Source organism: Xiphophorus couchianus, chromosome 15 (assembly GCF_001444195.1).
Source record: "Xiphophorus couchianus chromosome 15, X_couchianus-1.0, whole genome shotgun sequence".
NCBI lineage: Eukaryota > Metazoa > Chordata > Actinopteri > Cyprinodontiformes > Poeciliidae > Xiphophorus > Xiphophorus couchianus.
The window spans coordinates 6717661-6731227 of NC_040242.1; the positions used below are offsets into that span (position 1 = coordinate 6717661).

At 35.2% G+C, this 13567-nt stretch overlaps 1 protein-coding gene across 1 annotated transcript in view; it reads right to left on the reverse strand.

The window, feature by feature from the left end:
* Nucleotides 1-13567, reverse strand: part of rngtt (RNA guanylyltransferase and 5'-phosphatase) — an 87393-nt gene that overhangs the window by 40010 nt on the left and 33816 nt on the right. The window contains exon 11 of the mRNA XM_028040626.1: nucleotides 9229-9393. Coding sequence (XP_027896427.1) covers nucleotides 9229-9393 — 165 coding nt within the window. The remainder of the gene's footprint in view (nucleotides 1-9228; nucleotides 9394-13567) is intronic.

A 13567-nucleotide genomic window follows, 5' to 3' on the forward strand; every position in this document is an offset into this window, starting at 1 on the left:
TAATTGAAGTTTTGCATATTCAACATATAGTGCAACTCTAGTATCCAGGATTGAAACAGGTCAGTTAGGCACTCTTAAATTAAGAATTAAATAAGACTCTCAAGATACACCACAGATTTAAAAAGTTATTGTTCCCAAACCACTAAAATTAGAGGTCATACTAAAACTTTGTCTTTATGAGTGGAAGGAAAGAATAAAGTGCTACAGTGACTTTGATATTCTCCTTCTCCATGGAGCATAGAGCAATGAAGGCCTGCTTTTCCACTTTTCCTCACTTTTAAGAAACACGGATTGCCAAGGTGTGAAAACCAGTCATGCGCCATCCATCACTCTTATTAAGGTAACTGTTTTAAAACTTCATTAGGCTAGCTACCAGCTCTATGCGTGTTAATTAACCAGCTAGTGTTAGCTTGCTATAATTGTGGTATTTGCACTATTAAAAAGCTGTTATTTTTCACAGACAGTTTCAAACCATTACTTTAGAAGCTGTTTATTGTATACTTCTGTGAAAGTCTATGTATTAAAACATGCTATAAAGACCTGATAACACTGCAATAATCAGTGAGTTATATTATTTATTTTAATTGAAAATAATTTTTACGTAAAAGCAGTAAAATTATATTGTATATTTTGCTTTACATTTTGGTGTAAATATAGTGGCAAGGTAAAATAGTATGTGTCATTTGAGCTCATGCCTTCATCTTAACTGTTAACACATGAAAGCTTTAAAGAATTTGCTTGAATTTTAACCATTACTATTCAGTAGAACAGACGTTTAAATCACAGGGTTAATTGACGTTTGGGATTAAATCAAATGGTCTTGTCATAATGCAGTTCAAGGCTTTACATATTCCAACACCATCTCATGTGTTGCTGCCACCAAACATCAGGGGGTAAATATGCACTTGAACTTGCCCTTGAGCTTAAAATGACTATTTCCTTCTGTGACTAATAAAGTGGATTTTATGGGCTCTAAATGCTCAGCTGGAATACTAATTGTGCAAGAATGAACAGAATGCTAAACCGTTTCACTACTTCTACCAAACAAACTAAGGTTAAAATACAGCAGGTTTCAAAAAATGAATAAAATAAATAATGTCATGTAATCAACATTAAATAATCAAATGTCAATCATAGAAAATGACATGAATAGTGTAAGGATGTTTTATAATAAACATGTATGTTTGTATATCAAAAAACAGACTACTGTGGGGGGAAAATGAAACTTTTAATTGATATTAATAAAACTCATGTAATGACCATTCAGTTGAAAATAATAAGAAGTTGGAATTAGCTTCAAAAAGATTTACGTTATATGCAAAAAAGCTATGCACCATCGTTTTTAATACTTCACCAGAATTTGGTTTCTCAGCACACCTACTCAAATATTTCGCACTCACTTTCCTGTCCAGGAGCCTTTGTGTTTTCCTCATGTCTGCTCATCCTCACAGCTCTTATGAGGCTTAGATGCAAGCGCTGAATCAAAGCTGGAATGGATAGATTGATATTCCAGTCAGAGCATGGGGCTGCGGCTCAAGGCTCTTTTCGATCCTAATGTGAATGGCCCTCTGAAGCCAGTGTGCAGTTGCCTATTAAATGAAAATCCACATCGGTGAGTGTGTGGGCTTGGTAAAAAAAATCAAATAAGGTTATGCAGTCTGGAGAACTCTTGTGACTTAAAAATGTTAATCTTTAGATGAATATTTGGGGATTCAATTAATTAAAATATAAAATAATACGTGCAGTTACTTGGTGTGACAAGGAAGAAAAACATTAAAGTTCTTGAATCTCATTGAACACAGAGTGAACAAACATTATTTATGAGGCATTATAGCATCACAGACAAGATTAGATCTCTTTGATCAACATACATGTCATTTTGAAAATAATTCCTGATTTATTTGGGCTTTAGTCCTCCAAATTCCACACATTATTTCATTCATCTGTTCAAACATTAGCATTTCTGGTTTGTAAATGAACAAAAAGCCAAGCTCAAAGCTTCATAGCCGTCAAAAAAAAGGTTGGTTTTAGGGTTGCGACTCATTAATAGGCTTTCTGATCAAAAAGAACTTCCAAAAAAGTTTCACTGCTTGTTTTTAAGAGTACAAAAGGTGCAGCACCAGATTAACCGTCAGGATGTTTGCGCCCTCACACTCCACTTAAGAGTTCTGGGGTCAACAAATCAGTTGCTATTAGCCAATCTTGGATTCACACTAAAAAACAGAGCTGACAGAGTGTTTCAGTGGTAAACCCACATCTGTACAACAGTCTCCTGTCTGCTTTTAGAGTTGCAGAAAACATTAAAAGCCCCGTTTCATTTCATAGGCTGTAAGAAACCTTTTATTTATTTCAATTAAAAATGTTAGTTTATATGCATTGTTCATTTACTGAATGTTATTAATACTTAATAGCCAATTGAACTGGTTTTAAATGTGCTATAAAAATTTAAATGGTAGAATTACATAATTTTAAGGTTTACACAAATCTCTTGAAGTGATTTAAGTTACATTGCTGGAGAACTCCAACATTGGTCAGTTCATGACTTCACTCAGGCTACACTACTGTCAGGTAAAGATCACTGGCCAGAGCTCAGGAGAGGAAAGATAAACTACATACCACAAGCACACAGCTCACACCCTTGCAGACATACAGTCACACTCTAGCAGCACACGGATAGTTTGAGAAGCCAACAACGGAGGGGCAGCTCCTTACTGAGCTCTAACAACATGCTGCTGTATTTAAGCTGTCAGAGGGAAGAGAGTGTATCTGATCTGTGTTGAAGCTCAAGGGGCTTGGCAGGATGTCTAAAAGGAAAAGGTTTTGACCAGAAGGTAAAGAATTTGTCCAAAATCCATCAAATGTGACACACAACATCATGGAATATCAAATTAAGCTGTGCTGAAATACAAACATATATAAGAACCCTCAAAAAGCTACATAGCAGAGCTTAATTTATATTTTGAGAGAACAACTATGAGATTTTATTGTCCTACTTTTTGTGCATATAGTCAAGAAACATTTGCAGAAAAGAAGTTATACATTTTCCCCAGGCAATGGGGAATAAAGGCTTAGAGAAACGGGTTAAGTGCATAACACGGGTGTTCTGAATGAGTCAGTCTTTTATTGGTTTTCACCACAATGCATTTGTGGTGCACTGGGGTCAATGAACAAAAGTCTTTAGACTTCTGACTCCTAATTTAAGCTATTCTAACAAAAACACTCCAGTAATCCTATGAGAAAATGTGCCCACCCACATTGACGTACCCAAAGCTTATTAAACCAAATTGAGCCAAACTTTTATCCAGGTCTTGTTTAAAAGCAAACCCAATTAATGTTTCATTCAGAAATACTCCACTCCTAAAGATAACCACATCTACTGGTTCTCAGCAGGAAATGATTTTAAACACTAGTGTGATGCTTTGCAAAATCCTAAGTACTTTTACCAAGGGTTTCTCTGTTTTCAAAGAAGTCCTAAAGTTGCTCCTGGAAATGTCTTGTCTGATCATAACTGATGAATATTACGGCTTCCAGAGTGTCTTGTTGACACTTTGCTCTAAAGTACCATAAATTTCCGTATATGCAGTGCAGTCTATATCATGACACTGTATTAAGTTCACAACAGACTAGCCTATTTGCTTACATTTAAAGAAAAAAGGAACAAGAAAGAATATGAGCAAATATACTGTTGCATTCAGAATTTCACAAGTGTTTGATACATCAAAAATAAATAAACTTACTGTCAGTGAGCAAACTAGATAAAAATCAGAGAAGAGATGACATGCACCATTTTAGTTTGGCACAAAGGTAAAAAGTGGAATTTTGTTTCCTTGTGAAACAGGAAAAATCAAATGCTACATCTTCACTTGAGACATGCTGGATTTAGAAATCGACACATTTAGGTGCAGCCAGGACTGTAGACTAGGCATCCACTGGCAGGAGCATCTACCATCGTGATAACTGTTAATAGAAGCTACAGTGTCATGGTGTCAAGGTGCTTATGCAAAAATCTTTAGAAAACTGTAATACATGACCTAATCACCCCTTTCTCACAGGTGTGACTTTAACCGGTCCAGATTTGTCCACCTTTGCGGAGTCCCCACAAGAAGTTTACCTATAGTTTGTCACACTGCCTCTAGAAAGAAAACCTGTCCACACAGCAGTGATGTGTTGAAACCTGCTGAGTGACAGGGGATTGTCAAAAAGCTCTTTAACAAGCTCCAAGTACTGACAAAAACTCTTTCTCCATCCCTGAGATGCTTTAAGTGGTCGTTACTGTAACTAAGTTCATCTCTATAGCATTCCTCTGCAGCAGCCTCCAGTTTTCTATTGTGTGGATGAACACATAGTCATTTAGAGAAAGCTTTAGGGATGCTTTCACAGTGTGTTATGTGTCATTATCCATCTGCTCTGTGAGGCACAATCCTTTTATTTTTGTATCATTTGAGTGAAGAAACAAAAAGCCTGTGTTTTTCTCAATTTGTCAACCAAAATTGAGGTAAACATTTTAGATTCTTTTTTTTTTATATATATATAAAAATACATGTCCCTGCATTTACTACCTTAATAGAAACAGTTTTTGACATACCTGAAGTAGTCTCTTTTGTGATTGGTGGTACAAGTAAAGCCATATGTTCTTTATTTCAAATCTACCGCACTGAAGGGAACATTCTTTAATACAGTAATAATTGCTAGGAGCTGTATTAAAGAAAGGTATGTGCCTTAATCATTACAGACCAGGTAGACAGGACTACAAGAATAAAAAAAATCCAATTAGAATAAACGAAAAGGTGCTTAAATAGAACTCAGAAGGCTGAGGTAAATCCGATTTTCTGGGTTATGAGCGTTTCAGGAGAAAACTATTTTAATAGCTGTCTATATGCATGCAGGCTGAATTGCTCAGTATACATAATTAGATTGGAGCATTGAAATTATCCTTAGTTTACAAGCTCTGAAATTAAGAAGTCAAGTGATCCGGAAAAAATGTAATTAAAGCAATCATCATGTTTATATGAAACTGCATTTGTAGAAAAAGTGAATCATAAAAGTTGAAATTCCTCTTTTTTGTCAAGCTAGAAAACATCTGCAATCACAGTGCAGTTCAAATGCACAAAGAAAATCAATAGTTAGATTTTTAAGTATATCCTAAGTATTCTAATACAAACAGATTTTATTCCCATTAAATTTTTAAATTACCTATTAATAGAAATGCATGACATACTGCTACAACAGTAGTACTACTACAAAAAGGCACTGGACGGCTTGCCATAACTGATGGAACTATAAATTCTTCAAGAAGAATCTAAATCTCTGGGTTATGCAGCACGACGATTAATTAACTGTTTGGAATGGCCTAATCAAAGTCTGAGCTTACATCTAATCGAAATACCTCTGCTTAACCTTGAATAGATCTTTTATATTTAAAGACCCTTAAATGAGGCTGAACTGAAGCAATTCTGCAAAGAAGATTGGGCCACAGTGATGCAAAAAACTCAGCACAAGTTATAGCAAAGCCTAGAGATGAATGTTGTCACCAAGGGTGGCACAACCACCATATTAAGAAGGCAATTATGTTTTTTTATTTGTTTTTTTTAAACGCACCAGGCTGGCTTGGAATCTTTTTTACTTATTTAAGAATAGCTTTTTATATTAATTTGATTTATTTGTTTGGTCAGAAACATTTAAGTGTGGCCACAAATCAAAATAGCAGAAACCTATAAAAAGGCAAACACCATTTCCTGCCAGTCTATCATAGCAGGTCAAGATATCCCCGAAGGTCAAAAGGAGGTAAAGGTACAGCAGACTAAAGGCATAAAGATGAAGCACAGCTGTTGCACAGTGGTTCAAAAAGCATTAAAAGCACCTGTTGACCTGACCCAGAGAATGCACACTGCTTTCCTTGGGTAAATTAACTGATCCTGGTAGGCAGAAGGAAAGCAGGTAAGCGGAGCAAAAGTAAACGAGTCGCTACAGTTGATACTCTCTCGCCAGTGAGTCTGACCTTTAGTGTATGAATACAGCCTGCATCATCAGTTGTTGCATAATGTCTTGGAGGCTTTTGGAAAAACTAAAAATTCTCAAAGCTGCAGAGGTAAACAAACATTAGTCACCGAGTCTATGTCGTGTGCTCTTCCAAGCAGCATAAGCCCTTATACAACAGACAACATGTTTCCCTCGGTGAGTGGGTGCAAAAGCAGGAGAGAGAGAAAAGATGCAGTTTCTTCTTGAATCTAAACCGAGGAGGATGCAAGTGTTACAAAGGCCAGAAGTGAATGCTGATTTTTCCTCATATTTTTTTGTTATTTATTTAGTGCTGACAATTTTCAAACATAGGCAGGACAATGATCAGATTTAAAACACATCTGGCATTTAATGCGCCATCATCACCTTTCTAGAAATATAACACAGTAGCACACACACTTTGATGTTGAGATAAAACAGGTTGCCGCAGATTTTTTGGAAACATGCAGCACAAACACTGTGACTCAGACACATTATGTATACGGCAAGTTTGCATTACAGCTATAGCTTTTACACAACTGCAACTCAAATATCTTTCAAATCACCCCATTGTATTACTTTATCTGCATCATGCATTCACTGCCGCTTTTACTTAAATTTTGATCTGTATTGGCACAAAAACCGTTTCACTATATTGTGCTTTTAACCTGAATAATTCCTACTAGTTATTTAATATTAAATAAGCTTTAATCTAAACTGCTGTAACAAGGTGATACCCAAGATGTTATTGCAATATTAGGACAGAATTTCGATAAGACATTTGACTCTTGAATACGAACCAGTTTTAGTTTTTATTTCTATCAATCTGAACTTGTGAGAGGGAACACTTTAATGCCTTTAGGTCAAACTACATTTTGTTTTATTTTTCCCTTTTTTCTGATATATATTAATATATTAACTAATATATTAATATATTATTCAAATATATTCACCGTAAATTTCATTTGCTTTAAGACACAATGAATCAAATTAGGGCCATTCACTGAAGAGTTGAGGTTATAAATATTTAGTCATTACAATACATGATGACAATGTTTCACACTTTAAAGAATTAAACCACATTTTTTCGTATACAGGAACCTTGAAAACCCCATCAAAATGCTTGAATGGAAGCTTTTTGTAAAAATCATCACCTAATACAGCCTGAAACTCTAATACTCATTTTTGTTATCCAAGAGGGAACATTGGTTTCCGCCATGTAAACTAATCCTCTTAGAAAATTGCCAATACTATTAAATTCAAAGGGTAAAAGAAGGCCTGGTATTCCAGCCCAGAATTTATTTCTAATTCAGAAAGGAGAACACATGAGTCTCTAACAAATACAGTCTTAAGTCAATTTAACATTCCCCTTTTACAAAAAAGACATCTATTAAGAATGTTTCTTTACATAAAAAAGGTGAAAAAAACACATCCTTAAGTGTGGCCACAAATATACTAGTTTATAGTATATATAGTATGTACTATAAACTAGACACCTTTTAACTAGTGTTTTTATTATGTTTGGGGCAGCAGTAAATTTCTGTAAGACAAAATGAAATATCTGGGCTTATTTGAGTCAGCAATGATAAGGCCCAGAGGGAGAATGTACCATTATTTTAGTCTTTAATCTTATATTATTGATACTTTTGGCTACTTGTCTTTAAGACAAAATGCAATATCTGAGTTTATTTGAGTCCATCAAAACTATAATCTCACGGTTTATAAATTCTGTGCGCATTTCCACAGATTTTGGATCTCATAACCATTAGCACGCTAATAAATTTACCCATAAAATTCTTATATTTAGTGCATATTACACAACACCTTACAAAAAAAATAACAGAACAGCTCATATACAGTTGCTGCTAAATGAAGTTATTTCCACTTTCCTGTCAATTCAATGGGAAAATCCAAAATACACTATCATATTGTCTTGGTGTGCAAGTCCGACTAAAACAAAAGGGTTCCTTGTTAAATAAGTGGAGGAAGTGAAACCGAAAAATACCCCCAATTGGTGGGGAAATGACAGGCTAAATGTGCAAGTGAATTAGATGAAAAACAGAAGCTTAGAAACAGACAAAAGTTGTCATACAACTGAAATATCCCTAGAAGGAATTTGTGGTCAATACACCATGAAGTGGAGGTTTGTGCTGGGATGAATTAATGAGCCTGATTCCAGTTATCCTTAGCCAATGCCCCATACAACAGAGATAGGACTGTACAGAGAGCAGATGGCCACTAAGGGACACAATGGGGCGCTCAGAAGCCATACAGCGTACCAGTGACTTCATTTCCAGAATATCTTCATCAAAATGAACCCAAAAACTTCCAGTGTTGATCCTTCACAAGGATTCTTAGAAATGTGGGTAGCACAGGGTTAGACCTGAGGTAACAATTTCAACAATGGACAACTCTAAGAAACTGAAGTTGGGAGACATTAAAAAAAAAAACATACAAAAAAGCATAAATATCACCCCCTCACTGCAGTTTGATCATCTGAGGTCACAGCAAGACATACCAAGATTTCCAACTGATCTTTGTTGAAGCCAAACACAAAATTAATTGTGCTCTGAACCCCTGTAGACCTGAGAGAAGGAGCGAGAGCACAGACCTTTGAGGAAGACTTAACAGCCATTGAGGCGATAAAAGCTTTGCTGCTTTCAGCTGACTGTTTTGTAACCTCAGCAGATAATTTATTTATTTTCAGACAACAAGAAAAACACTACTGAATATAACAGGGAATATTTCTCGTAAATTCAACAAAAATGCTAAAAAGCACAAGAAATGTGTGTTCAAGCTCACACAAAGAAGACAGATCTAGGCAATGTATTGTAATCCTGGCTTCCAATCACTTGAGATTGCACCGGATGAGTCCCAGCGGGAAATAGCCAAGGCATCAGACACTCAAGTGAGTGCTCTTTTCCTCCCTAGAGCTCGTCCTTTCCATAGCATAAAGGTGAACAAAGTATGTTTCATCATCTGCATCTCCTTCTCTTGAGACCAATTTGTCCTTGAAGAGCTATTTCCCTAGAAAATAAATTCTCTAGGAAAAATCTGGGATGCAACTGACAGATTACATACGAGTGTATGTGTACAATAATTAGGTTGCCCCATACAACAGAGATAGGATTTGTGCATTTTGGCATGACCAAAAGAAAGGAGGAATCTTAACTGGGTCACATCTGGCCTAGTTAAAGGGAGGGGAAGGATTTGGAAAGCTAAAAGTGTTACCTTGCGCGATGCGTGGATGTCGAAGAAGGGCTTATTTCGGACACTGAAGGGCTCCTTGGCTTTGTCGATCTGTCCAAGCTTCATTTTTTCCTGACGTGGAGAAATTATTTCCTTTTCCATGCACAGGAGTCGAATATTAAAATCACACTGGCCAACAGGTTGTCCCTGAAAAACACACAACAAAACCACATTTCAATTTTAAATTAACACTCTAATTTATTGGTCTATTTCCTTTGTTTTCTTTCTTTCTCTTTACACTTAGATGAAAAATTACAGTCTTGTTCAGGAGTCTTAGCAGTGTGAATATCAGTAGCTAATGCTAAAAACTGAAAACCAAAGGCCAACAGGATTTTTTTTCTTAAGTAGAGCTGAACAGTATATCAAATATTAGTCTGCATTAAATACCTGTTTGTAATAAAATGTGGTTTAGTATATCTTTAAAGTAATAACTGATATTTGGATGGACTCCACCTGCCTTAATGCACTCATGTTGCACATCTTTAGCAGATAGGTCATTAAAACTCATAGAACAGCGGGGACAGCGTTTATTGTAAATGACTAAAAGCAAGCGACAGGAAAATTGGGTAATCGTAATCAATATCCATACTGCAGTTTTCAGCATTAAATCAAATGGTGCATCAAATATTTTCCTAATACTCAGTTGCCTTGAAGAGCAGTGTCCAGAAGTAGGCAGTAAGACTCCTTTAATTTATCACATTCCAATACACCCCTACAAACACAGCTTCTTTGTGACAACGATGAGACCTTCCACACATCACAGCAAAGACCCGCTGCTGTCCTGCACAAATAATCCTACTGTCCTCTCAAACAGACATGGCCACCGAGGCAGAACAAAGGTGAACTGAAACCCATCTGGTGAAGCCACAGATTGTTGCCACACAGAGCAACAAAAAGCCTGAATTTCTGTTGCTGGTTATAAATAACAAGGTTTGAGCGAAAAATTAGAACATACAACGACAAACATGACAACGTATTTATTTCAGTGTTAACTGGTGCAGAAAGGATGCAATGTATAAAACCTGTCTGCTGCAAAGCATCAACAGACTGTTGCTGCCATTTATCTATTTCTGAATTAGCATAGTGACTATAAAACTGACTCAGATAAAAAAAAAGGATGTCAACCTGTTGAAAACAAACGTCGTCCATGACAACTTTGACTTTTAATAGTTCTCACAAGTTATAAAGAAGATTCAAACTCCAAATAAAATAGATATTATTTTTTTGAATTCTTCGAAAAGAATTATAGAAAGCCAGCAACTGAAATCTTTAATATACCTCAATTTTTTTATTATTATTCCGTTACATGTTTTTAATTCCAGAGAAAATGTATTTCAAAAGAAGGCGGACACTTAAAAAAACAGACAAAAGCAGTAAGAGAAACATACTTTAGCTGGACAAAACAATCTGAAGAAATTTTGATTGAAGCAATACATTTTCTTTGCGAGAGTCTATGTAAAAATATATATGGTTTTAATTCCTTTTAAATATATAACTGCATCTAAAGCATTTTCATCTGATTAAATTAGCTGGGTTTTTTTGCTGATTAAATACGTTATGAATAACGTATTTAAATAATAAAAGTTTTCTGAATATGGAAAAAATGTCTTTTGTTTGTGATCTGCAATGTGATTTCTTGGGGGGTATTTTGTAAAATATTGCCCAATATTACTAATGGAAAGCAATTATGTATCATCAATCTTTCAGGAATGTTTTCACAGGAAATAAAAAATATAGCCCCACAGAAAATTAATTATCTTCAAAATGAAAAGAGGTTTAAACGTCTTACAACCAAAATTATAAAATGATGTGGAACAATAGCACTTTTACGACTATTAAACCAATGTATTGCTAATCAATACTCACTGATGTGTATTGGCGGGTTCTGCGCTGCAAAGTGTGAATTAGTATTCTGCTCCAGCTCTGCGGTAAAAGGTCATTTCTTTTCTTGAGAGGATTATATTGACTTTAGATGGGAAGACAAAACCCAGTTTTCCTCCAGTTGGATGTGAAAAGAAATAGCTGATGATTAGCTGGAATTAGATGTTATTACAAGCCTGTAGAGCCTTGTGTTTTGCAGACATGAAGCAGGAAAAAACCCAAATAATCTCATAGAATATCAATTTAAATAAACTGATCTCTGTAGGCAGGTAGTCTGCATTTTAATAAGCATGTATATTTACTTTTTCAAATGTACAGCTCACACATATATAACAAGAAAGCAAGTCTGGATTACTGCCTAGAAATTTAGGCAATGATTTGACAATACAACCAGACACTGAGAATAGAAACGCGAGGAATCTGGAAATAAATATGCAACAATTTATAATTTACAATTTCTACTTTCTATCATTGTATCTGCTAGATGATAGACAAATGTTAGTTAAGAGATGAATTGTAACATTTTGATATATCAAGAACCATGTCTTCATGACCTTTATTTAATTTTAGACTGTTTTGACAATGTTGCTTATCAATGTACAAGTCATTTTAGAAAGTTTTCATAGAGAAATCTTTTTAATATGGAAATCATAACTTGCTTGTTTTTCCAAAAAAGGTGACAGCAGTAACACTACTTTCTCCTGGAGCAACAGCTAGTATCATGTCCCACACATTTAGCACCATCTGTCAGCTGTGTCATCAGGAAAGGACAAGATGTAAGTGTGGATGATTCAAGGCTTGTGTTGTCCATGCCAGCTCAAGAGGAAAACACAGCAAAGGAAAAATCTTTGTTAGGAAAACATCACTAGGGACAGAAGCTCGATTTTACTAGTCAAATCACAGAGACATCTTAATTTATCTGTTTCTTTTGTGATTCTAAAGACCGAATGTGTCTGTTTGGGAGAATATAAATATATCAGGAATTCACGTGTGGTTTCACAATCATCACTGATTTGAAAAGTACTGAGGAAGTGTTTGACAAGATTATTATTTACTATTTCTGGAAGTGTAGCAATGATTGACACAGTTAATACAAATCTACTCAGACATGCTTTCATCAGCTCTGATACTGATTCCACGCATCCCCTCTGGAAACTCGGCACTGACATACATATATGCTGTTTGAATTAGACTTTCCTTATACAAGTCATTCCCTTGCATGTTCAATGTATAGACGATCACTGCTTCATTAGCAGATGTGCCAAAACAATAAAAAAGAGGATAAGATCACATCCAGAAACCTTCCCAATACTGTGATATAATAAATCAAAACCTAATTTAATTAATTTATATAACAAATGTTTCCAACTAAAACAATCAATCATGTCATATTGAGGGTGTTTTCACACCTTAATAGTCTGGTAGACTAATTTACAATATTAGTTACACTTTCAGCTGGTGCGATTCACTTTCACACTGCACCGTGTCAAATGAGCTAAACCTTAAAGAAAAAACAACAACTCCTCCCCTTGCCTGTTGTGGCAATGCACCAAGATCCACTGAAGGAAACAACACAAACACCTCTGAAAAAGACACTGAGCAAAACGTCATCTCACGAACATCACGAACAAAAATGAAGTGAAGTTAGACTTTTATTTTTAAGATTACGACTGATACAAAAACAAAGAACGAGCTAGAGCTGATTTATTTTGAGACTGTTAACTTAGTTAATGGTTAGGTGGTGAACTACAGTTAAAATTATTCATAACCTTCCAGATTTAAGTGAGAAGTAATCTTTTGATTTTATGAAAATGTTTCTACTGACTGAGTTGACCTTTTAAAGTAAGACTTGGAGCTCTTCACTAAAAAACCAAAATACCCGTGGAAGCATACTAAGAGCTGACTAGCAATTAAAACAAGAGTTTGTTTAATATAATGCTAATGAAGATGTTTCCCCATTGATTATAGAAAAGGTACAAATAATTTTTATTTAATGAAATGTAAATGTAAAGTAGGCTTATTTTACTGTGTGTTATTGTCTTTTGAGAGATGTTCATCTATTTTTTAATTAAAAACAAACTTGTTTGCTTTTTGAAAATAATTTTACACCAAAATCCAGAGGTGTGAATAATTTTGTTCTTTGCTACAAAGATGAGAATTTTCAAGAGGTTTTTCACTGGTGACTCACTGCAAAAAGGCTATTCATATTTTGCAATGAGTCACCAGTGAAATTAACAGTAAACACTTGTAAGAAGCTTGTCAGCAAACATGAGGATTGGACTGGTATTATATCAGCAAAGAACAGTTCAGAATTTAATAAATGTAAATAAAAACACACCTTATTTTCAAAATTGATATACCCTTGTATTAATTTGAAACACTGTACCTAATCCTAAATGACATGAAGTGGACAGAACAGCCCTGTTAGTCAAATCCCAGT